The 26,763-nt window shown below is 34.6% G+C and overlaps 1 protein-coding gene across 12 annotated transcripts in view; it reads left to right on the top strand.

Annotated features, from left to right (window-relative positions):
- The window catches only part of DMD (dystrophin), a 1,013,774-nt gene that overhangs the window by 436,298 nt on the left and 550,713 nt on the right, over positions 1-26,763 (top strand). For all 12 annotated transcript variants that reach the window (XM_027688940.1, XM_027688937.1, XM_027688948.1 and 9 more), the window contains one exon: positions 12,996-13,146. In XM_027688940.1, coding sequence (XP_027544741.1) covers positions 12,996-13,146 — 151 coding nt within the window. The remainder of the gene's footprint in view (positions 1-12,995; positions 13,147-26,763) is intronic.

Raw genomic sequence — 26,763 nt, 5'->3', positions numbered from 1 at the left:
GCCAGTTAGGCTAAATGACAGCAGGTTCTTTGCTTTGCACTTTTGAAGGATGCCAAGCTGATAAGGTGCTCCAGATTCCTTATCTGTTTATAGAGAAGGAACAGCAATAGCTAGTAGGACAGCTTTGTTATACTCTGCCTTGTCCTAAGAAATGAGAAAGATGAGTAAATAATGTACCACTGTCATTAATGCATAGTTATTTTAGACATTTGGTATTTCTAAATTTGCCAAACCGTATTCATTCTGCTGCTGTCAGGAATGTTTGTAAAGGAGACTATGTATACAAATTTATCCAATCTAGTGAGCTAAATGTGACCTGAAGGTTAATGACTGCTCACCCTACTCCTACCTTTGCTAAAGGAGAGAAGAACAAAGTTCTACTTCGTATTTGCCAAATGGGTAGATGAGAATGAAGACCTAGTGACAGTTTTCAGATTCCTGAAATCGGCAACCGAACTGTGAAGCAGAGTGGTCTATGTCAGCTTTCCCCTGATACTGATGGCCTCTTCATCCCCTCCTGATGGAGCCTGATTGCAACCTCAAGCATTAAAACCATGAAAACTGTGACTAGACAAGTGGATTTGGAAAAGCTTTACTAGGTTTGGTTTAATTTTTACAACTTTCCCAAATCTTCATCTGTTACCCAATTACATAAACCCTGATCCAGACTACTGCCTGGAGAATGGTGGAGCTACTGCAGATGGGCTGTTTCTCTGTGAGCAAAGGTGTCTGTGAAGTGTCTGTGCACCCTGGACATAACCCAGTACCCAGCCAGCTTAGCCTTGACAGTGGTAAATAGATTTAATCTTGCCCTCCATCTGCACAAATGTTTTGCAGTTAGGCTTGACATTAGTACTGTTTGAATTTTAAAAAGTTATGTTAATACCACAGAGTAACACACATATTCTGCATTGAAAGTCAGAATTTTAAGATTGGGCTCTTACTGCGTCACTGTTTCTGCCATTTATTGATAGAAAGCACAAGGAATCTTGGCTACAGTGATGTGATAATCCTTGAATTTAAACATTTTCTCTGGTCAGCATTTTTATATTTGAAATATTTTTGAAATATAAATTATACACTGAAGTAATCAGTATATACCAGGCAAATACTGAAAAATTGAAATAAAGCCTTTATGTGTATATACAGACGAGTGCACACATGTATATTGCACATACACAGCTAAACTGTGCTAAGGAGGTGGCTGTTGAATTAAACTGCTATTAGAAAAAAACTTATTAGAAGTTACATAGAAGATGTTAAGAAGATTTTACTTGTGACAATGAAGAATCTAACAATTAGGATTAAATATGATTTTAAGGGATTCTCATTTTAATGCTCCTGATATTGTAACTAATACAAATGGTTCGTTGTGTGTGATTTCTACTAATATGCAGCTCCTTCTGTCATCTAGTTTTCTACTGAGACATATTTATAGTAAGTAGAATAAATTAATTACAGAGCCTTGTAATACAAGGATGTAATTCCATCTAGTAAAACCCCCTGAAGTGGAACCTTGAGATGTTTGCCATGTAAGGGAAGCAAAGCATAGGTAAGTAGACTTTGCTGCTGTGTCAAAGCTTTTCCCTCAGGGTAATGTCCAAAAATAAGAAAGATTGTTTTATTCTTCAGCAGCTTGTTTTATTGAGCTTTTTTTTGGCTAACACGGAAAGCAGTAGGATTCCTTCTACCTTTCATCTCCTTCTCTTTCTTTTGTATGCATGTGTCTATAAATGAGCAGTTTGTTTTCTTCCTGATTAATTTCAAGCAAGCTAAACACCTACTTTACTTTTTTACCTTTGGTAAAAGCCATAACTTTTGAATTTTAAACATGATTTTTTAAAAATCTCAGTCTACTTATTTGACCATCTGTTGTTAAAGGAACAATGAAAGTAAGATTTCTCTAGGAAGTATAAAGACAGATCTTGGGGTGACTGGAGTATTTTTATCTGTGTTTACAGAGCATGATAGGCATAGTCAGCAGTTTCTTTCTTCTACAGTTGTTCACCACTTTCATAATAATTTCAGTCCATTCTGTACAACTGCTATACTGCAGAAGCCCCATTAGGATCAGTACTGTTCTTTACTGTGCTGGAATGTTCTTATGACAGTCACCAGATTCACTTGGGACTTAACAAGACATAATCAGGGCCCAGAGAACTACAAAAATAGCTTACCACAGCTTGGTCAAAAACAACTGTTCTTCCCTAGTTAAACAACTTAGCATGTCTTTTCCCACAGCGATGTGGGAGAGATTAGTTGAATGGGAGAAAGCTGTATTTATCCTCAGAAACTAGCAGAAGACTGGAAGCCTTTTTAAAACTACTTTAGGGGTTTTCTTTTTGGAAAAATCAAGCTGACTGTCACCTTATAAATGGACTGTACATCCTTTTCTCTCTTGGAAAGGGAAAGTTGCTTAAGCTTAAAGAGCTTCTTTGCTGTCATTGCTTTTATCCTCTGGAGACTATCACTTTGTGTTTCCTAGTTACAGAAGGAAGGGGATAAAGTATCTGTGGAGAATCAATTGCAGGAGCATCCATTGCTGTTAGCTGGTTACTCTGGTAAGCAAGAAGGGATTGGCAAGACTTACTTTAGTGCTGGAGACAAAGCAGAGGGAATCTCAAAATCTTTTTGTGAAAATCTGATTTGGTGCTATTTTCTACTAATAAGTAAGTTTGTACCATAGAACTGCAGTTCTGCAAGCTCTAAGAAAAATGTAATGGTATTTTGAAATCATTGGCTATTTGTCCAAGCAGTGTTAGGAACTGTAATGATTTTTTCCAGGCATGGTAGGTCATGTACCATGAATGGGATTGGAATGTCAGGTTGTCTTTCAGGAAGAAACTGCCATTTCCTTTTGGTTCCTGCCTAAACTGCCATTTCTCTCTAACTCATGCATCTGATAAGCAGATCTGAAGAGTTGGAGAAAAAATGTGTTGCTAGGCTGGAAATTCCTGAGATACCAGCCACAAAGTAAGGTGGGAAAATATGATTAATAAGGGCAGGAGAATTAAAGCCTCCTCAGTCCCTGTTGTAAATCCACACTTCTTAGTTGTACCTTATTGCTCTTAACATTTCATATTTTTCCTGTGAAAACTGAATTGTTCATTGTGCTAAATATTAGAAATCATAGAAGACATACTTCCTTTTAACAGAGGATCAGTATTGAAAGAAATCTATATTATTCTACCACAAACCTTACCCATTCTTCTCCTATGTGTTGCTTGCAGCCTTCCTCAGGATTCTTTCCTGCTTCCATTTTCTTTTCTGTAAATTTAATGAAACCATAAATGTTGCCAACAGTTCAAATTACCTATTTGTCTTGCTTTGAGGAAAAGTGCAGAACTTGTTTGGAAGATTTATTTCCAAATTCCAAACTCCTTGATTTTATCAGTAAATTAAAAGATCTATGTTAAATTCAGCATAAGCTTATGTTCCATAACATTTAAAATTCTTGTGGTGTATCCTGGACAATTTTCCTCGAAAGAGTTCTCAGGGCTTTTTTATAACACAAAAATCTGTAGTCTCCAGAGGCTGCACCTGTAGAAATAAATAGGTCAGATGTACATCATCCAAAAAAATGTTCATAGATTTAATCTTTCATAGCACCTGATTAATGTTTCTGCATGACACAACGCACTGATAAAGACCCTAATACTCTTATTGCTGTGAACACACCTACAAAGTCAGTATGTGCCACTAAAATGACCATGTGCCTGTCTTTAAAAGATGGGCAGCTCAATCGTGCTTACCAACTCTTTATGTTAATAAAACACCCAAAGCTTTCTGCTTTGATATAGTACTAAGAAAATTTATAGTTCTGAATTTTCATACCAAAGTGTGTCTCTCTAAAACATCAAAATATGAGTTATGAAAACTCCACTTAGTGAAATGTTCACCACAAATATTCTGTAGAGCTTTATACATCACATTTCTTTGGTTAGTTTATCTACAAAGAAGTAAAATAAGCCTTATGAAATAGTTAGGTCACAGTAGCAATAGCAAAGTATGGACATTTTAATCAAGTCTATTTTAATATAGCTGACAGTTCAATTAACAGGTATTAACTAAAAATATCTCTAGCTGGGACACTTAATAACTAGAAGTTAATTGTAACTGCTTAGAAATCTCATCTTTTTCTCTTCTTATGCCTGAATCTTGCTATAATTCTTTGGGACCATAATTGCACATTGTTGTACAAGAAAGTAAAAGTTATTGTACTCAAATCAGAGGAAAATGGAACATATTAATTGTTATTAAACAGAGCTCTAATATCTCAATGCAAACTTTAAATGAATGAGTAAACAAACTTATAATGTTGTGAGTGAATAAAGATTGTTAATCTGAACAAGTCAGTGTTAAATTAAGCTTATTTTTAAGTTCCATTTCAGATCTTTTGTGAATAACTCTTAGTGCCCGGTGGGACTGACATATGGACTATATGAAAGATCAGAGGCTCATAAAATGGGAGCTTCTTTTCTCTGATAAGTGGGCTATGTCTGTTGAAATTCTATTGATTCTTGCTGTACTGCTGTGGTCCCCAAAGAATAGATTTCTGTTTAGCTTCTGTGTTCTAAAATAAACAAACAAACAAATAAATAAAGTCATTTCAGGTAGGAGATAACAGAAGACAGAAACTGCATTAAATTTACCTGTTACAGTCTTAATTTACATAACCTTAGAATCTGTTTCAATTATATTTTGGTTTTTTCCTCCTGGTTATTGAAGAATAGGATGTGCAGTGCAGACACTCTCCTGCTCAGAAAGATTTATGAAGGCCTTTGCAGCAGTATCTGACCATGTTACATTGTAGAGAGCTGGTCTCTATCATCACCTCAGTAACAATATTTTTAATTAATAACTTGCTTGCATAATTTGAGCTACCTTCACACATATTTTATTCTTTGAGATCAGTGAGGAGCAGATAGGATGATGTGTTTTGGATTCTTTACTAGACTTAGAATCATAGGATATACTGAGTTGGAAGTATGATCACTGAGTCCAAATCCTAGTCCCTCACAGGACACCCCATCCACCCAAGAGCATTGTCCAAATGTTTCTTGAACTCTGTCAGGCTTGGTGCTGTGACCACTTCCCTGGGGAGCCTGCTCCAATGCTCATCTGCTCTCTGGGTGAAGAACCTTATCCTAATATCTAATCTAAACCTCCCCTGTACTGGACAGCCACACTTCACGCCTCTGAGAGTTGCCTCCAGAACTCATAGTGATTTTCTGGAAGCTATTCCATCCAGTCATCATGAACTTTCCTAACTGAGTTGAATCAAGTGGTAGCAAAAACTTGCCTTGCTGACTGCCCTTATTTACATGCTGGTATGGCATCAGACAGCCCAAACATTGTCTAAGTGTTTAAAAAAAAGTCCCACTATCTATCATTATTTGTACACCATAGTAAATAGTTGAACCTTCTTGTCGTTTGTTTGTCTTCAGCATCCATTTAGATCCAGATACCTCTTTTCTTGCGTGGAAACGTGCTCAGCTAGTTTGTGGGCAAATGGTCTTTGGTCTCCAGATTTTGCATCAACATATTAGATTTTCAAATCATGTGACTCATTCCTCTCTAACTTCCAAAGGCAGCATGTAACAGTACTCCTAATTCATGCTCTACAAGCAAGTATGGTGAAGAGGAGTCACTGCATCTGCACTGAAAGAGCTGATTTCTGAAATTAGTACATTCAGTGTCAGAGTGACTTATTGGGAGTCTATTAATCAAGAGTGTTTAGGATGCTAGAGGATCTGAATGATGTTGTCATGTCATAAGTGAGAGGTTGAAAACTATATGACCCAAAGCACTCTAGAGCTGTCAGTTTTGACAGTGGTGACTCTACACACATGGGTAAGCATTTCAAGGAGAAACAAGTTACCTACCAGTATTTATTAAATTCCTGTTGTATCTGCTTTACATGTTAAAATTCACAACTACCTGCTTTCATGTGTCTTTGGACTCCTTTTGAACAAAAAACTGTTGGGCTAAACAAAAATACTGCATGCACACAATTCACTTTGTCCTTTTTATACCACATTTATAGAACAAAAAGAAATGTGAATGTTTGTTTTGGGTATTGCTAACACAGAAATGTTTTTAGGATCAAGAGAATCAGTGAATATGCAAGCCCCTGTGGTGTCAGTATAGCTGTGTATAGCACTATATCTATAATGTCTATATCTGAATTTAGACATTGATATTATCTGTTCTTTACATTGACTGTAAAGGAAGATTAAAATGACCAGATAATCAAAGGTAAAAAGTAAATTTTCAAATACCAACACTATGAAAATGCTTATTAGATTTTAATGGTACTGGAAAATATATTTTCTGAGTATAGTACAGATTTTTGTTGGTTTTTCTATTGTACTAATGGGTATTAGAATTATTTAAGATATTTTTTGTTAAAGACAGAAAAGATACAGTAAAATATTTTATCTAAACAGGCTTTTTATGACTCAGAAATATTTTCTTCTTTTAGCAGTATATTGCATACTGTCATCTAGTAATACAGTTTTCTCTGCTTTTCCATTCCTAGAATTTCTGTAAGTTTCATCAACATTTTAGTTTCAGAGAAACTGAGCTACACTATATACTACACTAAGACCTAGCAACTGTTACCTGGACCTAGGTTTCTCATCTCAAATGAATTTTCAAAATTAAAGGGAAAAGGTATTTTAAATGAAATTTTATTGTAAACTTAAAAAAAAATCTGAAAAGAACCCCAAACATCTATTAAAAAGGCTTTTAACCAACTCAAAATCTATAAAAAATAGAAAAAAACCCTAGTGAAATATAGACATCAGTATTTTAAGAAGATAATGCTAACTGCTCTGTTATTATTATGATTTTCAGTGAAACGAGGAAGTCTAATTTTCTAATATGTACTGTAATATAATTATGTACAAGTATATTCTGTACACATCTACCACACCTTAAACAGGATAAATAGCATCTTTCAGGCTTGGGGAGTCAACAGCCAGCATTAACTGATGTCATCAGTTTTCTGCTATTCCTCCTGCTCTGAAGCCACCATTGTATGGGGATTTTGAGATAGACAGTGGAAACAGAGACTTAAACAGGGCAATTTTGGAGGATAAAACATATTATTACAGGTTGAACTAAGAACTCTGTCATTGGAAATCATAGGATTTAAGCACTTCATAGTAATTACAGGGGAACACTGAGGGGACATCCTGTAATATATACTTTCGATATTACATTACACATACTCTGTGCCACAAATTCAACAAAATGAATTTTTCCTTTTTGAATTATGGTGGTAATGTGGGGACTTTCTGAAACTGATTTCCCCCAGCTAGATATGACTTGCCAGCTCTCTATAATTATGGGTCTTGCACCTGTTTCTGTGATCAGGTTGTGGAAACTATCGTTGAGTCTTGTCCCAGACTGTATCTAAACTGCAGCAGAACTTGTGACCCCAAATGTGATGCTTAGAATATCGACTTAGAATATGTCCATGAGTATTGTCATTTGGGTTGAGATCACCTGCTCTGCTCTGTCTCACACCAAAGAGTGCAGTGGATTCAGTTCAGATGAAACCCACCTGGAAGAGGCTCTCTCCAGGAGCCTGTCCAGTGCACTCCAGTGGTTAGTGAGTGCTTGGTTGTTGGGATGTGGGTGCAGCTGGGCAGTACAGGCAGTCTAACACCTCTTGCTAGGACATGGCTGTGTCCTCCGTGCTGGCTGCCCCACCTCCCAGTGGCCATCCTGTAGTCGTAGGTACTGGGATGTTGAAGGACAGTGGAAATATTGCTTAGTGTGTTGTTTAAACAGCAGCAGACAGGCTGTTTGAGGCTTCAGGCTCTCATGAACTCCAGAGGGCACTGGAGCTGTACAGACAGTCTGTTTGAGAGTGCCAGGGTTCAGCTGGGGTAAGCAGCTGCAGGCAGAGACCTCTCCCAGATGTCCCACTATGCCTACAGTGAGCAGGGTGCACCATGGACAGACCTACAGAGAAGCCCAGGTCAAGGTCTGAGTTTAAATATGGCCCTGAAGCCCTGGGCAGAAACCCCAAATGAGGTTTCTCACAGTCATTTCTCCCCATGCAGCCTGATGACAGGTCACCAAAGCCTGATGCTACTGTGCCACTTCAGAGTTGGCCTTAACCAGGTCAGACCCCCTGGGGTGTGGGAAGGAGAAGAACATCACCCTGACAGTCAGTCAGAAGTGAATGTGATTTTTCACTTCACTTCATCAGATGGATACTACTATAGGGTGGGTAATAATAATACATGAGAGAATTCTGTCTAGAAGTGCAGTTTACACAGTCTCCCATCCAGGGGATGAAATGTGTGCACACCCTTTACATGCAGGCAAAAATATTAGTTTGGATTTCCACAAAATTGAGCCACTGTTTATTCCATGTAAAAGATTTGATTGGGGGATTTCTTATCATGGCAGCTTTTGACAGTTACACTTTGGAAAGCTATGACATTTGTAGTTTTATTACCAAAGGCATTAATAATTTTTATGTATAACAGAGTTGCAAAATATGCTACTCTTTCACCTGCGTCACAATTAATTAAGTATTTCTTTATTTTCTCTATGGAAGTTGTTACCTACTTTTAATCCAGGTGCCTAGGCAAAGTTCTCTAAAATGTATCATTGCATCTCTGTTCTGATGAAGGAAAACTTTTTAGAAAAAAATAATTGGAATTCTGATGTTCAAATTCATATGCATAGTAAATAGTCATATTTAGTGTAGAAGAAGAATGTGCTTTATAAATTATATGGAATATTTCTCTTTACCCTGTTGATGCACAGCATCCATTAGAATCCAATGGATTTTCTGCATAACTATTTATTGTAAATGGTTATTAAGTTTACTGCTCTCTCATGCTTCCTAAAAATGAATTTCGATACCTAAAAACCAACAATGACTGACAGGATTCTGCTTTTTCATAGCAAATTTGTCATTGTCTTTGATATAAGGATTGACATCAGTAACCAGGGCAAGAAGAAACACACAATCAATACAATTCAAGACATAAAAATATTTTTAATGTAATTGTAATGTAGAATGTTTTTAATTTACGTAATGCTGCAGAACCTACTTTCTGGGAAGAGGAGAGATTACATTTTGTAATGATGGATGGCACTGCTATGATTATTTTGGTTGCAGTTTATTTTTTATTTCTGATTATTTGATATTTTGTGGGTGAAAGACAGGGTGCAGGGGTGTGAATGGTATCTGAACAGCCGAGTGTTGTCCCAGAATGGACCCACAGCATTACCTGCGATCAAGATCTCGATGTAGCAGCATCTAAAATGAGATAATCACTTTGAGTCCAAATGCAGAGAGGATATGTAAATTAAATATAAGTTAAGCACTCAAAAAACATGAATTCTGAGAAATAAAATGAAAACATCAAAACCTCTGAAAATGGGTTAGCTGTTTCTTTAAGCAATTTAATTGTAGAAGTTGCTTGACTAAAAAAAGTTTTCTCGTTTTATTATCTGTAAGAATGGCCTTAAGTATTAAAGTTAATGCTTTCACATGCTAATACATAATTATTTATAGTACTTTGATGTTTTGTGTATTTTTACAAGGTGTTAATTGTGCTGAATCAAGTTGACAAAACTGCATAATTTGTAGGTTAATATTAGCATAATCCTACAGTACATTGTTTAGCAACAGTATAGAAATGAAGTTTATGGAATGTTTTTCCAATATGATGAATAAAGAACATGTCTTGTATAATAATACTTTTCATTATAGAAATCATGACTTTTAGAAAAGTGTATAAGTAGCATTCTTTTTTGTGGGGGTCAATACATTGTGAGGTTTTGCTAGAGCAGAATGTATCATAAAAGTGGGTTTCCTGGTTTATCAAGGAATGTTGTCAAAATATCAAGGATTTATTTGAAACACATGCAAAATTTAGATTTGGTTTACAACAACAACAACAATCCAACAAACTTTTGTAACTCATCTTATGTTTGTGACTTTCCTGTTTTCAAAGGCCTTTCCTTCCACCTCTACATGGCTTCTTAAAAACACCAGTCTTGGGACACGGAACATCAAGTTCAATCCCATTGTAGAGAGAGTTTAGAGTTCCATTGACAGTATATCCAAATTGGCATCTGTAAATCTTGGTGCAATATCATGTACAATACTGCCAAAGAATATTAAATTTTACTTACAGAAATTCAGGTCCAAAGGTTTAGAAGAGCGATAATCTTTGAGGGAAAGAAAGCACCAATATTTTTATGACTTAATGTAAATTGTGCTATATATTGCCTTGGCAGTTGTCTTTGTATACTTTTTTTTTTCTTTCTTGCTCTCCAGAGGCAAAATAAATCCGTTATGTGATACTATGATAAAATGAAATCGTTCCCACAAACCATTGCTTAACATGGCTCCTGCTGGGGTGTCAGTACGTATATGAAAAAATTAGGCTGGTGAACTGGTGGTTTTTCACTTGTCAAATCTAACATACTCAAGTTAGAGGAAAAGGCTACTTTACTGTATCAGAGCAATAAGTATAATTCTTATGTGTTTTGCACTGTATACAAGTCACACATTCTAGTCCAGAACCTAATTCTTGGCATCTTGTTACTGAGCATGTGCTAGAAAAACAAGAGAAGGACATATCAAAAAGGAAATACTGCCCAAATATCACCTCTTATCCACACCATTTTGGCTCATGCCTGTCAAAGGGAGAGAGTTTGAGTAGATGAAGATACAGAGGAATGGATACACTGTGTTATTTTAGCTGAATGACTTGTCCCTGGTGGCAAACAAGGGTGGATCCTTAGGTAAGAGTATACAAGGCTGTAATGTCACCTTCCTATCTTTCAAATTTTGTGCTTGGGTTTCCTGAGGCAGGCATACTCTTTCTGAGTTTTCATAGTCCTCAGAATAGTGTTCTCTTATGAGATTTTTCTGCATTCTGCTGTTCCAAGGCTTCAGCAGACTAGCTGCTCAGCGTTGGTAGTTAATTAGCCTTCTCCTTTTGTGGATTTTGAACTCACCACCTGGTAACAGCATTGCAAATGGTAAAACAAGCAAACAAACAAACAAAAGCCTCTTTGCTTTTAAAGTTTAAAACGCTATTTGAAGTAGTACTGTGTGTAAGCAGATGTACGACACAGATTTAGCAAGGGAAGCTCTCACTTAGGTGTACCCGGGGCGAGTATCTCCTGACAGTGTGAGCAGGAAGCTGCATGACAATGTCCACTTTCACACCTCATTTCAAGTAGTCCAGCATCTGCCACTGCAGCAACAACTGCATTTTCTCTTATCATTGTGACAGTATTTAAGCATTTAATCTCTGAAAAAGCATTTAATTTTAGTGGCTTTGCCTGTCCATAAATCCCCTGTATTTTTTATTGATGTTTAGTACTGGTTTGTACTTATTATTCTGAGAGTAACAGAATAATAAGAAATAAGCAGAATAATGAGCAAGAAGAACTAGTTTTTAAACTTTAAATAGAAGTATCTTCTTGTTGCAACTTTTCTCTTTTCTTCTCCTTGCAACACTTATTACCCAAAGCAAAGGAAGGAAGAATGGAGAGTGACGTGAGATTCAATTTGCAAGTGCTGAAATGCAAATTCAGCCGTACTAATATCACCCCCTACTTGAATTTTTGCATTCAAGCCGCTGATAAACTTCATCATGCTGAGAAGAGTAATTTCATTTTCTGAGTAACAGGAAGAAAGCTCTTTTAATGTAGTGTCCAAAATGAGAGACCATACTGGACCAAAAGAAATGGAATTTAAATTTTATTTTTAAGGTGATTTTTTTTAAAATGTAATTTTTTTTTCCCTTTTAATCCAGAATAATATAGTTGAAGAAACTCTTATAATGTGCCTTTCAGTTATACTTTGACTCATTTTGAACAATAAATTGAGAGAAGCATGGTAAATGATCACAGTCATTTTAATAAGTAAGTTAGATGAGTGACTACAATTTTTAACCAGGTCAATAGTCTGTTTGATTATTGTATTTTCTTCCAAAAAATGAAAAATCATCAGTACAATGGAAAAGATGATATGTATTCCCTGACAGTAATGTGATTTTATTTTGTGAATTAAATGCCTTAACGTTCAAACAATCATATAGTTTTTCCATAGAGAACCAGATTATCTCCTAAAAAAATAATTGAGCATCTTTGTTTTTATCCTTTAAGTACACCCTAAAACCTATTATAATCCTGTAAAGGAGGATTATTAAACTAAACAACAGTAGCACGTTTAATGATGATCTGCTAACAAAACATTCTGGCTAATCTCTGATTAGTGATTACATTTTGGCACCAATCCAAAACATAGGATAACTGAAGTTCTTAAGACATAGGCCATCTGCAAAAAAAACCTTCGAATTTTGTCTTCATTTCATTTCTTTAGTACTTGCCACTGGCCAAGGCAAACAGATCTTGAAGCAGAAGGTTCATCAATCACTCTAGACAAAAGTAGGTCTAGACAAAAGTAGCACTTCCCAAAGTACTGGAAGTACTTACCTGGTACTTTATGTAGTGGACTGTAGACTTGCAGACATGATAGTAGTGTTTCTCTAATTTTTTGTGGTACAAACTTCTATATTTTAATATTTTAATTTTTTTTCAGTCATCCTTGTATTTCAGGACTTTCTGGTTTTGGTTGTTTTTTTTTGCATAAGTATATCAAAAACTTAAAGTTAAACATATATAGAAAAAAGGATTTAATAAAGGGTCCCTTTACACAAAACAAATAGAAATTCCTTTGAAAAAAGTTGCATTTTCTTGACAAGGATTAAAAATTTATAAAACACTGATTTGTGATGCATTTTCTTAATGATAATTTCACTGTTCAGAAGTACTACCGTGTTTCTATTTGATATAACTGTTATAAATACCAATGCATGGTGCCATCAGTATCACACCAATTTTAATCTGAGACATCCAACATTACTCTCTTCTTTTCTTTTTCTGCAGTCAATAAATAAAGTATCGATATATTGTTATTTCATTTCTGTTTGTACTTGCAGACGGTTTGACAAATCTTTGGAAAAGTGGCAACTTTTTCATAGTGACATGAAGAGCTTTAATCAGTGGCTGACTGAAACTGAAGAGAAGCTGGCAAGAGCACAGATAGAGGCTGGAGACGTGGGGCATGTGAAAACCAAGCAATTTATCCAGGTATGATTTGATTAACCTATTTCCTACTTTTCTGCTGTGTTTAAGGAGCTTGCAGGTCTGGGTAATCTGTATAGTTTTGCAGTTCATTTAAGGATGATTTGTAGTGTTGAGTGGCCAGTGACAGTTTTGGTCAGATATTTCTGTTTATCTGGTTAACTAAGAATTTTCATTAATTTGTTGTAAGATACATTTTTACAAGAAATAAGATGTAGGATGACATGGTATATTGTGGTACTTCCATAGTTACATAATTGTTTGGTCTTTATTTAAAATGATCATTAATTTCCATTTGATATTTATGACCAGCAGAAGTATCAGACTTGATTTTAAAATCTTGTGGCAGAAATGTGATTAACCATTGAGCTGTACAAGAGATATTCCATGAACTATGTCTTGCAAGTATTCCTTATTTTGCCTCTTTCATGTTTTAATCAAAGAACCTTGAAGATGCTTGCTTTTTTTTTTTTTTATGAAATGCAGTGTGACAGAATGGCCACTTAGTTCCTATTTGTCCAGTTCTAATTTGTATGCTTTTCATCTTGCAAGCTCTTTGAGCATCATAAGGAAAATAACTCTGGTTTCTTGGTTTCTTTCATTTCCTTACGTGATTGAAACAGTAATGGGTATGAAGAATTAATTTTAAACTGATGTTTTGTAAGTAGATAGTTTCAGCTGAATAATATGACTTGACTAAACTCTGGATTCAGGTTATAAATTACTACTTGTGTGTAAGAAACAAAATCTGTTAAACTATTGGCATTTATACATTTGAATTGATGGATTGAATTCCTGGATTTCAGTTTCAAAGAAGTTAGGTCTGTCTAATATTAAAGGTAGAGTTTTATTTTGAATGCAACACTAACCTACTTTTTGGCCTACAGTTAAAAAAATCAATCATGTCTTCTGAATTTTAATATTTAAAGACAACTTTTTTAAGAATTAGGGTGCTATTTCTTTACTAAAACCACTGAACAGGAAACAAAATCATATGGTACAAGTATAAAAAAAAAGATGCAACTGTTAAGTAACACACCAAGCCGAAGTAGTTAAAAGAGCAGGTAAATATTTTTCTGCAAATTACTATCAATGAACACTGACGAAAGTTGCCTAAGATCTGGCTGACAAAATAGAATGTCAAGGAATTAAAGTTGCTCTTCACTGTGTATGTAAAAGGTAGCAGAATTCACAGTAGCTGAAATTTCTACTCCCTTTCTCTGACCCACAGTTTTAAGTGTTTTTTGGAAAACATATCTATTAGTAAAGTTAGACGTGTGTGTCTATTTCACAAATAGTAATACTGTGTCACAAAACCTTACCCTTTCTTCTGTGCTCTGCCTCTGCTCCATCACCCTTCATGGCACTATGCTTGTATCCTTGAGCAGCTTCAGATGAGCATTTACCAAAAAAATTAGATCCATAAAAGAGTTTGACTCCTTTTTTTTAACCCCTTTCTAAAACAATATTTTCTCTCTGAGAAGAGGCTGATTTTTGAGAGTGCCCAGATCAAGGTAAGATGTATGACAGATGTTAAAAATTCACTGGGTGGATAGCACAATTCAGAGTTTCAGCAGATTAGAAGCATTGTTTTCTTGCCTTCATTAAGAACTGAACATCACACTGAAAGACCCTGAGAGAATGTCTTGTTATGCAGAAACTCATATTTCAGTGTAGAACAAGTCTGCTTCCATTCTACATTTCCCTTTGACCTCGCCTCCTTCTGACCTGTTATCCATTTGTTATTTTCTTGTGCAATATATGAGAACATTTTACATATATGTTTGCAGAATGGAATTTTCTTTTTGCAGTCCATCAAGCTTTCTCTTTCTTCCTTTTCCCCTTGTGTTAGAAATCCCATGAACTCATGAATTTGTCACTCAAACATTTCTTTTAATTCAGTATGACATACAAAAGTACCATTCTAATGAAAATTCACAGGGTGTGAAAATATTCCAATTAACCTGAAGAATGCAGACCCAATGTTAGTTAATATTTATTTGTGACAGAATCCTTAGTCTGAAGTTGCACTGTTCCCATTCTCTTCATTGGCTCTTTATTTTGCTGGGTCTTGTTTCAAAAGTATTAGGCTTCTGTGAGGCTGACTGAAGAGATAATTAGAATTTCCATTAGGTAAACAGTTAAAACAGCTGAGCATTTTGATTTACTAGAGTAGCAACTTGTTTTATTAATGAGATCATGCTGCTTAGTGAACCATATTCAGAATTAACAGGATTTGTTTGAAAATGCTTTCACAAGCAAGTGAATAATCTGGTATTCAACAAGGAACTGTTTTAGGAAAAGAAATATACAGAACATTCAAAAGTGTAATGGTATTTCTAAGTAGGACTACTTTGGAAAAGTAGAGATTAATGTGTTCATTAACTTTAATTAAATACACAGAGTCAAATGTTAATATAAAATGAAACAGTCAACAGTATGATTAGGTGATTATGTTAATATAGGTTAAAAGGTAATTACATTCTTTTGGGTTTATTTGGGAAGGGGAGGTGCGTTCCTTTTTGCTGCACAATGGCATGATATTAAACAACATTTATGCATTATATATGATGTGACTGAAACATAATAATAGAATTGTTTCATTTCAGGTCATGAATACTTTAATACTCTTATTGTGAATTTTTCACTAAGACTTTCCAAGAGCAGAACTTGTGGTGTTGAGGAGAAATATCACATTTCGTTTTTTAAAAAATTCTAATTGACTTCTTTTATGATTAGGAGACGTAGGATTTAAAAGGATATTTCACAGAGAGCACACATAATCCCTTTCAAACATATTGATGTGTGTCTTGAAATTACATAAAGATTTTTTTTGCTCTCCTTATTGTGATGGAAAGGTTCTTCTGTCTCTCTACTCCTTAATGCTTGGAGACTGTGACTTCTTCAACTTCCTGCATTTGCACTTAGTTTGTTTATTTTTGTGCCAGGACTGAGTTGTAGTGCAGTTCTGCCTACTCCCTGATGTTTATCTCCTCCTGTTCTTCCCAGGCTGCAGTCATTTTCCCTATTGGATCTCAGTCAGTTCGCTAAAGCCACAGTTTTCTAATCTGCTTTCAAATGGTAGCTACACAACTTGACTCTTATTTCCTGCGCCTACTCCTCTTTCTGGAACATGAGTTCTCAAAATAGCACACTATTATCCAAACTGCAATACCATCTGTATCATCAACAAGGTAGCTCAGGTGCTGTATTTTATGGTTGGATCTTACCATGGCTGAATGTTGAAAACTAATGTCTAAACTTTTTATTTCATGTTTTTTCTTGTGGCCTGCCTTGCAGCCCCAATCTGCGTTCCATTTCATATGAGAAAACAAACAAACAAACAAAAAACACAACCAAACAAAAACCCCCAAAAAGTATGTTGTACTGGAAATTAATTCCACTTTAGCATGCAGCAAAGAAGCAAACAAGGATTAGTATTGGGGAAGTTGTTCATGTGTTGTAGGTAAATGCTAAATAGACAGATGCAAAAAGAAGAAATCCGTAACAGTTTCAGAACTAGACTGTGAGGTTACAATGCTGAATCATTACCTGAGAACTTTAAAATAGTATTGTTATTTTAAAAATGTAGAACATTCAGAATATTTGCTCTTTACATTGGTATTAGAAATTGCTCGATAGTTTAGATGTTGTATCTGCTTGTGGGTTGCAAGTTTATTTTATTATTTTAGGTGGTGCAGTTTCAATAGCAAAATAATTAGGTGCTGGGTCTGAATTTTGAAGAAATTTCTTTGTGTTCATGATAATCAGCTATTCTTACTGGTCAGTAGTTCCCACCAAATAGGCAAGATCTGGACTTTGTTTTTCTTAACTTCATTATTTAAAAAATGTTGTTATTACATAATTATTAATTTTTCAAATATTTACTTTAATTTGCAGGCATAGATATCAATGATATTACATCTATTTTTTAAGGTCTCGGAGGACCTTAAATATTGGGTGATAGCCTTATTAATTATACTCAGCTTTCTGAGGATACTGTAGATATAGAAATTGCTTGTAAATTAGAGTTCTCAAATTGTTCATACATTGAATTGTCCAGCATTTACATTTTAGAATACTTATCCAAGCCTGCAAAAGGCTTGTGAATGACTCATGCCTTCTCTAGACCTTCTTTCTGCTGCACCATAATGTCAGGAACATCATATTTTTGTCTTGTGGATGTTTAAAGTAAGAAGATATCAAGAATCCAGGCTTCAGTGCTGAAAGTCATGGTCATGCTAATAATTTCTCTCTTTTATACCTAAATTGGATTATACGGATATTGATGGTTTAATAACCACTGAATTTAAACAGTTCTTTCTGGAATAGAGTACATGCAATCAGAGTATAGGGCAGAATAAAAGTATTTCAGTGCTCGAGGCCTCATATACCACATGAAAGCACAGTGGTAAGTGGATCGATAGTTTACTCTGTTCTCCCTCAAATTTAAAACTTGTAAAAATACTTTTTTATATATAATAATTTTGGCTTTAATGTTTTAGATTTTGTATTTTTAGATTTATTTCCTGCTTTACTGATTAATATAGGTTATGCCAACAATTTCTGATTCTTCTTGTTCTAGTTTGGATTCAAACAATTTTGTTCCACCTACTTCAATTTTGATTAGCATTTCTTAGTGATATGAAATATTTTCAGATAAATTGTAAAAAAAGTAGCAAAATACTCTTTCTGGTCAAAGAGATTTCTATGTTTGCTTAGTAATTCTATAAGTAAGAGAAAATATAGAACTTGGAAACAATGAAAAAACAATTTAGCATTGGTTTAGAAGAATGATTAGAACAATCGAGGTACATACTACAATGTCCTTCATATTGCAAGGGCATATCTGGAAGGATGTGTATCTGGCAGGAATGTATTATTGGCTAATATTTTATAAATACCAAAAGCACACTATCCAGTACTGTTACATTGAAAACAGATTCTACTGTCATTATTTTATTTTATTTAATTTTGTTTTGTTTTGTTTATTTTATTTTTTAATGTTCTCCTTACAATTGTACACATCCTTCGTACTTCAACTAAATGTTCTAGACTAGGCACTAAAATATTATAAACATGGCCTACATGAATGCCATCAGTTCTTACTCAGCTATTGACTGGATCATTTATTCAGAGATTACTGATTTTCTTTTTACTGAGTATTGCCCTCCTCTCAAACAACTCTGAGTGCATCATGTGACTGCCTCTAAGAAAAAAAACCCCTGGATTTAGAGATATCCCATGGATTTCAGTCTTTTGTCCAATTCCTAAGGTCTCAGAAGAAATGTTTCAAATAATATGCATGAGCTCTGCATCAGATACCTGGACCCTTGCTGAGCAAAACCCTTCTTTTTCTGGTTTAAACTCATCTTAAAAACAAATTCATGGGCCTTTCTACACTGAAGTGCAATCAGCAATGTAAGGAGTTCAAGTGAATAAGTGGAGTAAAATAGTTACTTCTTCTTTCTTATGGTAAGCAAAATATTAAATAATACCGTAATCTTTATAAGTTGTTCACTTCTATATATACATAAGCCCTAAACCTCTCTTTACTGTTGAAAGGCTCCTGACCTTTACTACTACTACTACTGAAAGTGATGAAATACCAAAATAGTTTATCCAGAATTTGTAGTAAAAATATTTTCTTATTATTTCAATCTATAAGAAGAATTACTTCACAAATATATCAGTTATTTAATTCTTTTTTACTGCACACAATTAGTTTCTAATTTACTGTATCCTATTAAAAGTTTCTAATTAATTTTTTGCTGCTAGTAGTGGGACATTAAAATGTCTGAAGGCTATGGGAAATAATAAGTTTAAAGTTGCTTATGCAGTTCTGCCTACTCTTGCACCATTAGATGAAAATTTGTTTCTTATATTTAGGTTTTATTGTAAATCCTGGCATTGTTTATTCTGAAAATTGAATTAAATCTTTTAAGTAATTAATTAGGATGCATTTTTCAAACATTTCATTATGAAAATTTTTGAAATAGCTGTTAGCACACATAAATGCAGAGTGACCTAATTTTTATACATGAGCAGAATTATTAAATGGGGGGGGGGGGGGTGTTTGTCTTGGAGAAAACAATATTCTTGGACTGGATCAGTCAAGTGTCCTGATATCTGACTGTAACTGCCTCACTGTTTGGGGGAGTTTATCCTCATCAATTCAAGTCATTATAGAGTACTAGGACATGGTGATCTGGGAAAGAGATTGAGGTTTATACCCATTTCACAAGTATTTTCTTGTATAAAAAATAAAGGAAATGGAGGACGCAATTTTTTCATACTTATGAATTTGTCTTAGTGTCAGGGCTAATCTGGACATTTATAATAAGTTACATGTACAGATAATACACTTCAAATTCAACAAATTTGTTCATGCTTTTGTTATGGTATAAATAGAGTAGCTAACTGAACTATGTCTTAGTGTTAGAGTGACTAAATGAATTATTACTTTGAAGGAGGATGATATTGCTTCTTTTACCTAACAAAACATTTGTCTGATTTGCTTCCATAAGTCTTTTAAAAGTACATCTCGCACTGCATTAGAGATCACTATGACATATAATTAAATCTATGGGTGTCCATGCATAGATGTGAGTATAAGATAATTTATGAGATTTGAACTGGTCAGCCTGGGAGTCTTTCTACATCTAGCCATTAAAAGTGCTTACATAAACCAATCAGGGAAAGGTAAGACTCCTGGGGAATGACTTTCTATACGTATTAGTTATATAAATTAGTACAACTAGGTCTTGCTTTGGTGCTTTTCAGGTGTAGCTTTATTAATCTTAGAACCTTTCATCCCAACAGATTTTGCAAATTCTATCCAGCTTTTCATTACCATCTTGTTTTAGACTGAAGCCATAAAGTAAGCATGCTGGACAAGTCAGCAGGTTAATGTTATCTCACTTCAAAAAGTGAACTGTTTTTAAAAAACCTGCATTGTAAAACCTGCATTATGAATACCCTAGTGTTTATGCACAGCAGACAGTGAAAGATCAGCATCTGCCCTTAAACTGTCTAAAAAATACTTTAGCTAAATTTACATATCCTAATTTTGGATGTCAATTTTTCTCAGGTTGTTGTCTTTTGTGCTTAGGTGTTTTACAGTGACTTCCTCTTTCCTGACAACCTTATAGAGACCTTTGTGGAACTGTTAGTTTGTTTCTTAATATAAAAAGAGGTGTCAAGGGAATTTGGCATGGGTTTGACCAGTGTTGGATAGATATTGAAAAATGGATTTTTTGGCTGAACTATTTTAATGTTTATTGTTCATTTTGTATAAACATATCAGTTCATTTGTTTCTTTGGTATTATGTTATAGAGAGAGAGAATGTAACAGGCATGGAAATAGTGATAACATGCTTTAGTTGTTTAAATAAATTATTTACTTCTATCCTACAGAGAACTTTCAACATACTTCTTTCCCACTTAATATTTGGATGTGTGATTCATCTCACCAAATCAGGTCCAGAGTAGGCATCAGTATTTGAGCTGATAATCCTGATCTTCCTTGGTAGACCAAGAAGAAAAATAGAAACTCCTATGGTGAATGTCACCTGGCCTTTCTGAGACACCCAGAATATTTGACAGTGAACTGTCACAGCACTGGGTGTGTTACTTTCAGACAAAAATTGAATTACGATTTTATTGTTAAATTTTATTTAGTTGTTTTGCTTTTCTTAAAAAAAAAACCCTCAAAGATAAGCTGTCATGAAAACATAAGAACTTAAAAATATTAAAGAATTATTTATTTCAAGTGAGCTACTTTCTCCCTTGAATGCCTATTTCATCAGGTTTTGAATATTCAGGGATTACTACTACTAGTGAACCAGCACTGATGCCAGCCAGAATGTATTACAAAGCAATGTATTCATGCTGGAATAAATATGTTTTCTTAATTGGACAAGACATTTGGCCACAGTACTGAGTGATTCACTGCATGTAGTAGAAGAGAATAAAAAAAATATTTAAATTAATTGTATTTCCAGTAAGTTCTTTGAACACCAGAAGTATCATGGCTAGGCTTCGCAAACGAAGATTTAGGAAGCCTCTGTCCACATTGTTACAAGCACGCTGGTGGCTAATGAGGCCAATACGAGATAGACATATCCAATTGCAAAAGGCACAGCAGAAAGACTCCTTAGGTGGTATTCTGCAAGACATGATTCTTTCTGCGTTGTCTTTTCTCCTCGAGAGTGATCCTGCATGTGTTCTCAAAGGAAACAGCTGCGTTATAGATGGTGTGTCTCCAGACCTCCCAACTGGAGGCCGGAGTAGACCAGTTATGATGACCGAGGCTGAGGTGTTGTTTCAGGGAGTCCTTGTATCTTCTCTTTGGGGCTCGTCTCTTGCGGCAGCCAGTGGCAAGTTCACCATAAAGCAGGATCTTAGGGAGGCGGTGGTCCTTCATCCTTGAACACCAGAAGTATTGAAGCTAGAATTCCTAGGGTTTTGTGTTTTGTAGTTATCTGTAAGTTCCAGTTGAAATGTTTTTCACCATAGGGAGCTTTACAAGACGGTTTTTTATGTGAATTCCCAGCTGTTTTTAAGGTCTACACACTACACCCCATTACTGACCAATGCTATCTTATTTTCTTTATCTGGTTGTGGGTTTTTTAATAAATTATAACATGTCATCATTTTTTATAATTCTAATCTTCTGTCAAATTTGTTTAAAGGTAGTCAGAATATGTGGGGAAGAGTTAGATTGGAAGACAGACTAACAAAAAATCAGAGAGTTCAATCATATAAACTTAAAAAAAAATCCAGAAAACTGAAGTAATGGTTTTCCAAAATGTATTTTCTTTAAAACTATTTGACCTGTGGTGTTAAAAAGTTATCAAATACTTCATGACCGACACTTACATGTCAGAAAAGATTTTAGCGAGAGTCTATTTCTCTCTTTTGTGCTGTTTCGAGCTCCCTGAAGAAATTTTTTCTCACATTGTTGCTCACATCATGCTGGCTTGCAGTGGTGTATGCAATTAATTTTCTTTCTAAAATTAAAAACTAAGAAAGAAAAAAGAAAAGAGTGATATTGTTTTAGTAAAGCTTATGTCAGAATTTCAGCACAACATTAGATATTTATGGTAGACACTGTTTGATCTCAATCTTTTTAATTTTTTTTCTATTATACCTCAACAGGCAGCAAGTATATTTCTTAGTCTTCCAAAAATAAACACAATACCAATATGCTGTAGCTTCTCATTCAAAATCTAGGCTTGCAATGGATGAAAAAACCTGTAACAATTACACTATTTTTTAAATCTGTTTCACTTTTCACAAAGGAAAACCAATATAGAAAAAAAAATCTTTTATTTTACAGGTGTAAGTATTTTGCATTTGCTGAATATTTTCTAAATTCAAACAATAATTCTGCCTTAATTCTGATTAAAAGGAGAAAAAAATATGTTCTTTGCCACACGTACTCAGACTGTGTACAATCCTCCATTTCCATGGAATGATTTAAGGATGTGTAATGTATTGTGGAGTGTGGTGAATTCTAGTTTATGCTTTCTTTGGAACAAGAACATAATAGACTGTTGTATTCATCATTGGACTATAATAAACTTAAGATGTACGAATCTCAGAATTTTGATGATTTCAAAATGGCTTCTTGAGTTCTGTTTTAGTTTGGTTTGCTTTGGTTTGGTTTTTTAATGAAGACAGAGAAGGCTTACACTACATAAGGGACACTCCTGTCAAGAAATGCCCGGAGAAAGGAAAGAAAAAATGAAAGAGAACATATTATGAAAAGCTTTTCCAATATATAATTACTATATTAGAATGGCAAATATTTGCCAGTTTCACAGTATTACGAGGTGTCTCACCAAATCCCCTCCAAAGGAAACAGTCAAAATCAATTATTATTTATCATTTCTGTGGAAATGTAATTTAAGAGAACATTTATAAAGGAGGTGTATTGAAACTGTGCAAGGTCCTGCTAGTGGGGTAGTAATAGAAATCAAATTAAAATATTCAGAAAACAATTTGGTTATGTAAAAAGAATATTTCTGAATTTCAGGGTCCTAAGATGAGCAGAATGTTAATTTTCCATTAATGTGGTGGAAATGGGAACTATTATTCACCTGTGTTATGTAAGACAGTTCATACAAGTTTTATTGTACTGAAAGCTAGAAATAGATGCTGATTCTTTAATATAAGTGAGGTGATCAGTTTTATTGATTTATTTTCCATTATTTGAGAACTATGTTCTGTTTCCTTCCAGAGCAAGACAAGGTGGTTGTCTGTTCCCTCTTAGTGGCAAAAACATATTGATGACAACTGCTGCTATTTTTTTGCTACAATATCTGGCTATTTATCTCACATTGTTAAGTTCAGTCACTACAGTTGTCTGAAATTAAAAGTAAATATTGTTCCATTTGTCCAGTCCTCGTGGAGCCATTGGATCAGTTTGTTTCTGGAGACTGTAAGATAAACTAAAAATTTTTATTACAAAAATATTCTTTCTGTGCTTTTGCAATAAGCAATACATCTATCTGAAGCAATTTGCACAAGGCATTTTTCCTTTAACAGGTATTTTTAATAGCTGAATTTGAAAAAATCTGTTTTGGGCATTGTATGTAAATAATTGAGTGTAATGGGAGGGTTTGCTAGTAAGTGTTTGTGTGGCGGTTTTAGTAATGGTGTTTTAGTAAATTGACTCCTTTAAGAAAAAACACAACTGCAGGTACTTTGTTATGAATGCATTTAAGATTTTTGCTGGTGCCTTCAAAGGCAATATCCTTTTTAGTGTAAACTTAAAAAAAAAATAAGAAAGAAAGAAAAAAAGATTGAGTCAGTCTAACTTTCCAGAGAGCAATATTCTTTCTAAATTCAGCTAAACCATTTGAGAGGTTTTTGTCAAGTGGTCTAACAGAATTCTTAGCACACATTAAGATCTGCTCTGAATGAATGAGCATTTGGTAAGAGTAGGGTAGATCTCAGGAACTGCTCCAGTAACAAAAAGTACTGTAGTGTTTTCTATTAGATTATAAGGGCTTCAAGACCAGTTTGTTTGTAACTGCACATTGCCTGGTGCAATGAGGCCTTATGTTAGCTGGGCTTTCTCTCAAGAGGTCAAAGCTAGAGTCACACTGGTTGCAAGCATTGCATTTGTGATCAATACAAAATACAGAGTTTAGGACTAGACTGAAAATACTTATTGTGATTAGCTTAAATGATTTTGTGATTTATCTTGATGAATTTGGGATATTGTCCAAACTATATACTTCAGGTAAAGTGGGTAATCTAGCATATTTGAACCCATAGGATGTGTGATTTATGTATTATTTTGATTTTTGGAAGACACACCAATATAATTTATGATGACTGACAACTTTTCTTTGAACTTTTTGTTAGTCTTTACGTTACTTCTGAATGTTACAGGATTTAGAGACTCAGAGGAACTTATACACAAGGCAGGTACCCTGTGATATTACCACAATCCTTAGCTGCCTCAAATGAAGTCTGCTATGGTATTTGCTAAATTTACAATCATCATCCTATTTCATTACCTCCTTTGTAACTATAGTGCCTCTAGCAATGGTTCCTGTTACACAAGACTGATGATTCTGCAACCCTGCCATAAGCAAGGCAAAATATCAAGCCAATGAAATCAGGCTGATAAACCTATTATCTTTGTGTTCTTTTGTTTGGTTGGTTTAGAAGGGAAAGAAATTTAATGATCCAAATGGTACGTATGTTGTTTTAAAAGTAATAATAAAAAAGCAATCTAAGAATTAAGTCCGGTGACTTGATGTTTTTGCTACAGGAAATCAGGCTTTTGGAACACAGCAAATTTAACTGTTTGAAAATGCAAAATTATTAATCAGCAAATATCAATTAGAGGTAATGTTTAGTGTATAGCCAAGAGCTTGTTGTGTTATGGGATTTTTTATGTCAAAACTCTAAGGCATCTTTTAAAATTATTACTATAGTTTCTTTTATTATGAATGAGACAAATAAAAAGGGACTTTATGGTACTCTAAGCTTTAAAAAAGTTAAAGGAATAAATGTATCACCCTGATAATCATTTTAGTATAAAAAGGATTTCATTTATTGTATCTGTTGCAAATGAATGGTTTCAGCAGCTTAAAAAATCACCATTAAAGATGTTGCCAAAAAGCAGGTTTTAACATGAATTTGTGAAAGTGCAACTTTAACAGAGTTCAGTGGCAAGGTTCACTCTATTACCTACTACATAGATGAAGCATTCAAAGGAAAATCAGATTATAATTCATTTAGAACACTACAGGGACACCTTCCAGTGGTCTAGTGGAAGGTGTCCCTGCCCATGGCAGGAGGGGTTGGAACTAGGTGGTCCTTCAGGTCCCTTCCAACACAAGCCATTCTGTCTTCATCCATCTCTTACAAACTCTTGTTCTGTAGAATTTCAGTAACAGCTATAATTGACCAAAACCCAGAGGAATCATAAACTCCCCATTTCTTCATATGCCTTCAAAGCATTTTGCTAGCTCCTTTGTCTGTGTCACAATGAAAACTCCAGGCAAAAACTGACTATTTGCCACTTTTTTCTGTCCACTATTCTCTTACTTTCTGCTCTTTTTCAGAATTTTTGTCATTTATAATTTGTCATTATAAGAGTTCTCAAGGCTGTGAGTGAGGTTTGCATTCTTTATTCCTTAGAGATAGAATGTACTTTCAATTGTACTGATGCATGTGCTGCTTCATTTTCTCTTTGGTTACTAACATATCTATAGTTCTCTATCACTAGAGACTGAAGAGGTCTTCATCAGTTATCTACCCCCTAGTTTGCAAATTGTTTAAGAATTCAAGGCTGATTTACTTTTTTTTACCCCCTAAATACAATTTAAAATGAGATTGTTTGCAGATTTTAACTTCTCTTAGGCTCCAGCATGTTTCTTGAAATCCTCGGAGACCAGTCAATGTAAAAGCAATGTTTAGTTAAAAACAAAACAAACCAGATTTCTGTCAATGTAAGTTTTGAGAAACGAATAACAACATTAAGAATTTTAAATTTACGAGGTTATTTTAATACTGAGTCATCAGTCTGGACTGAGATGGAATTGTAAGCATGGAATAGCATGCATTCCATGTAAGATGGAAATGTAAGATGGAATAGCAGCAATGAGGATCAGGTAAGAACATTGCTGCACCCTCATTTCCCCAGATAAGTTGCTTCTAAGAGCAAATATTTTCATTTTATTTCATTCATATAACTATTTAATGCTTTTACCAGGTTTATGTTTGCTTCTTTTCAGTTGATTTGTTTCTAGTCAGGTTGCAATAGACTTCATCCATTTTAAAGACATGATGTTTTCAAGCACAGCCATTAGGATAACCTTCCCAGTGCATTTTCAGAACACAATCTTTGAACAACACTTCTGTTCTTAATCCAATCCAATTAAAAAGAATTACATACATCTTGTATTTTGACAGACAGACATTACGACTTTTGATATATTTTGTCCTGCCTATATTTCTGAATAATTTGCAATAACACTGAGAGTGATTGAAGGAAAGAATAACAGATTGAGGAATAAAAATCTGTTTAATGAAATGTAATTATCTCATGGCTGTTTGGCTTATTTGCAGATTTTTAAAAGCATCCTAGTCTGCTTGACT

The sequence above is a fragment of the Neopelma chrysocephalum genome, unplaced genomic scaffold (assembly GCF_003984885.1).
Source record: "Neopelma chrysocephalum unplaced genomic scaffold, ASM398488v2 Primary Assembly neopelma1_76, whole genome shotgun sequence".
NCBI lineage: Eukaryota > Metazoa > Chordata > Aves > Passeriformes > Pipridae > Neopelma > Neopelma chrysocephalum.
Note: the sequence above shows the minus strand (reverse complement) of the source record. Positions and strands in the feature narration are given on the sequence as shown.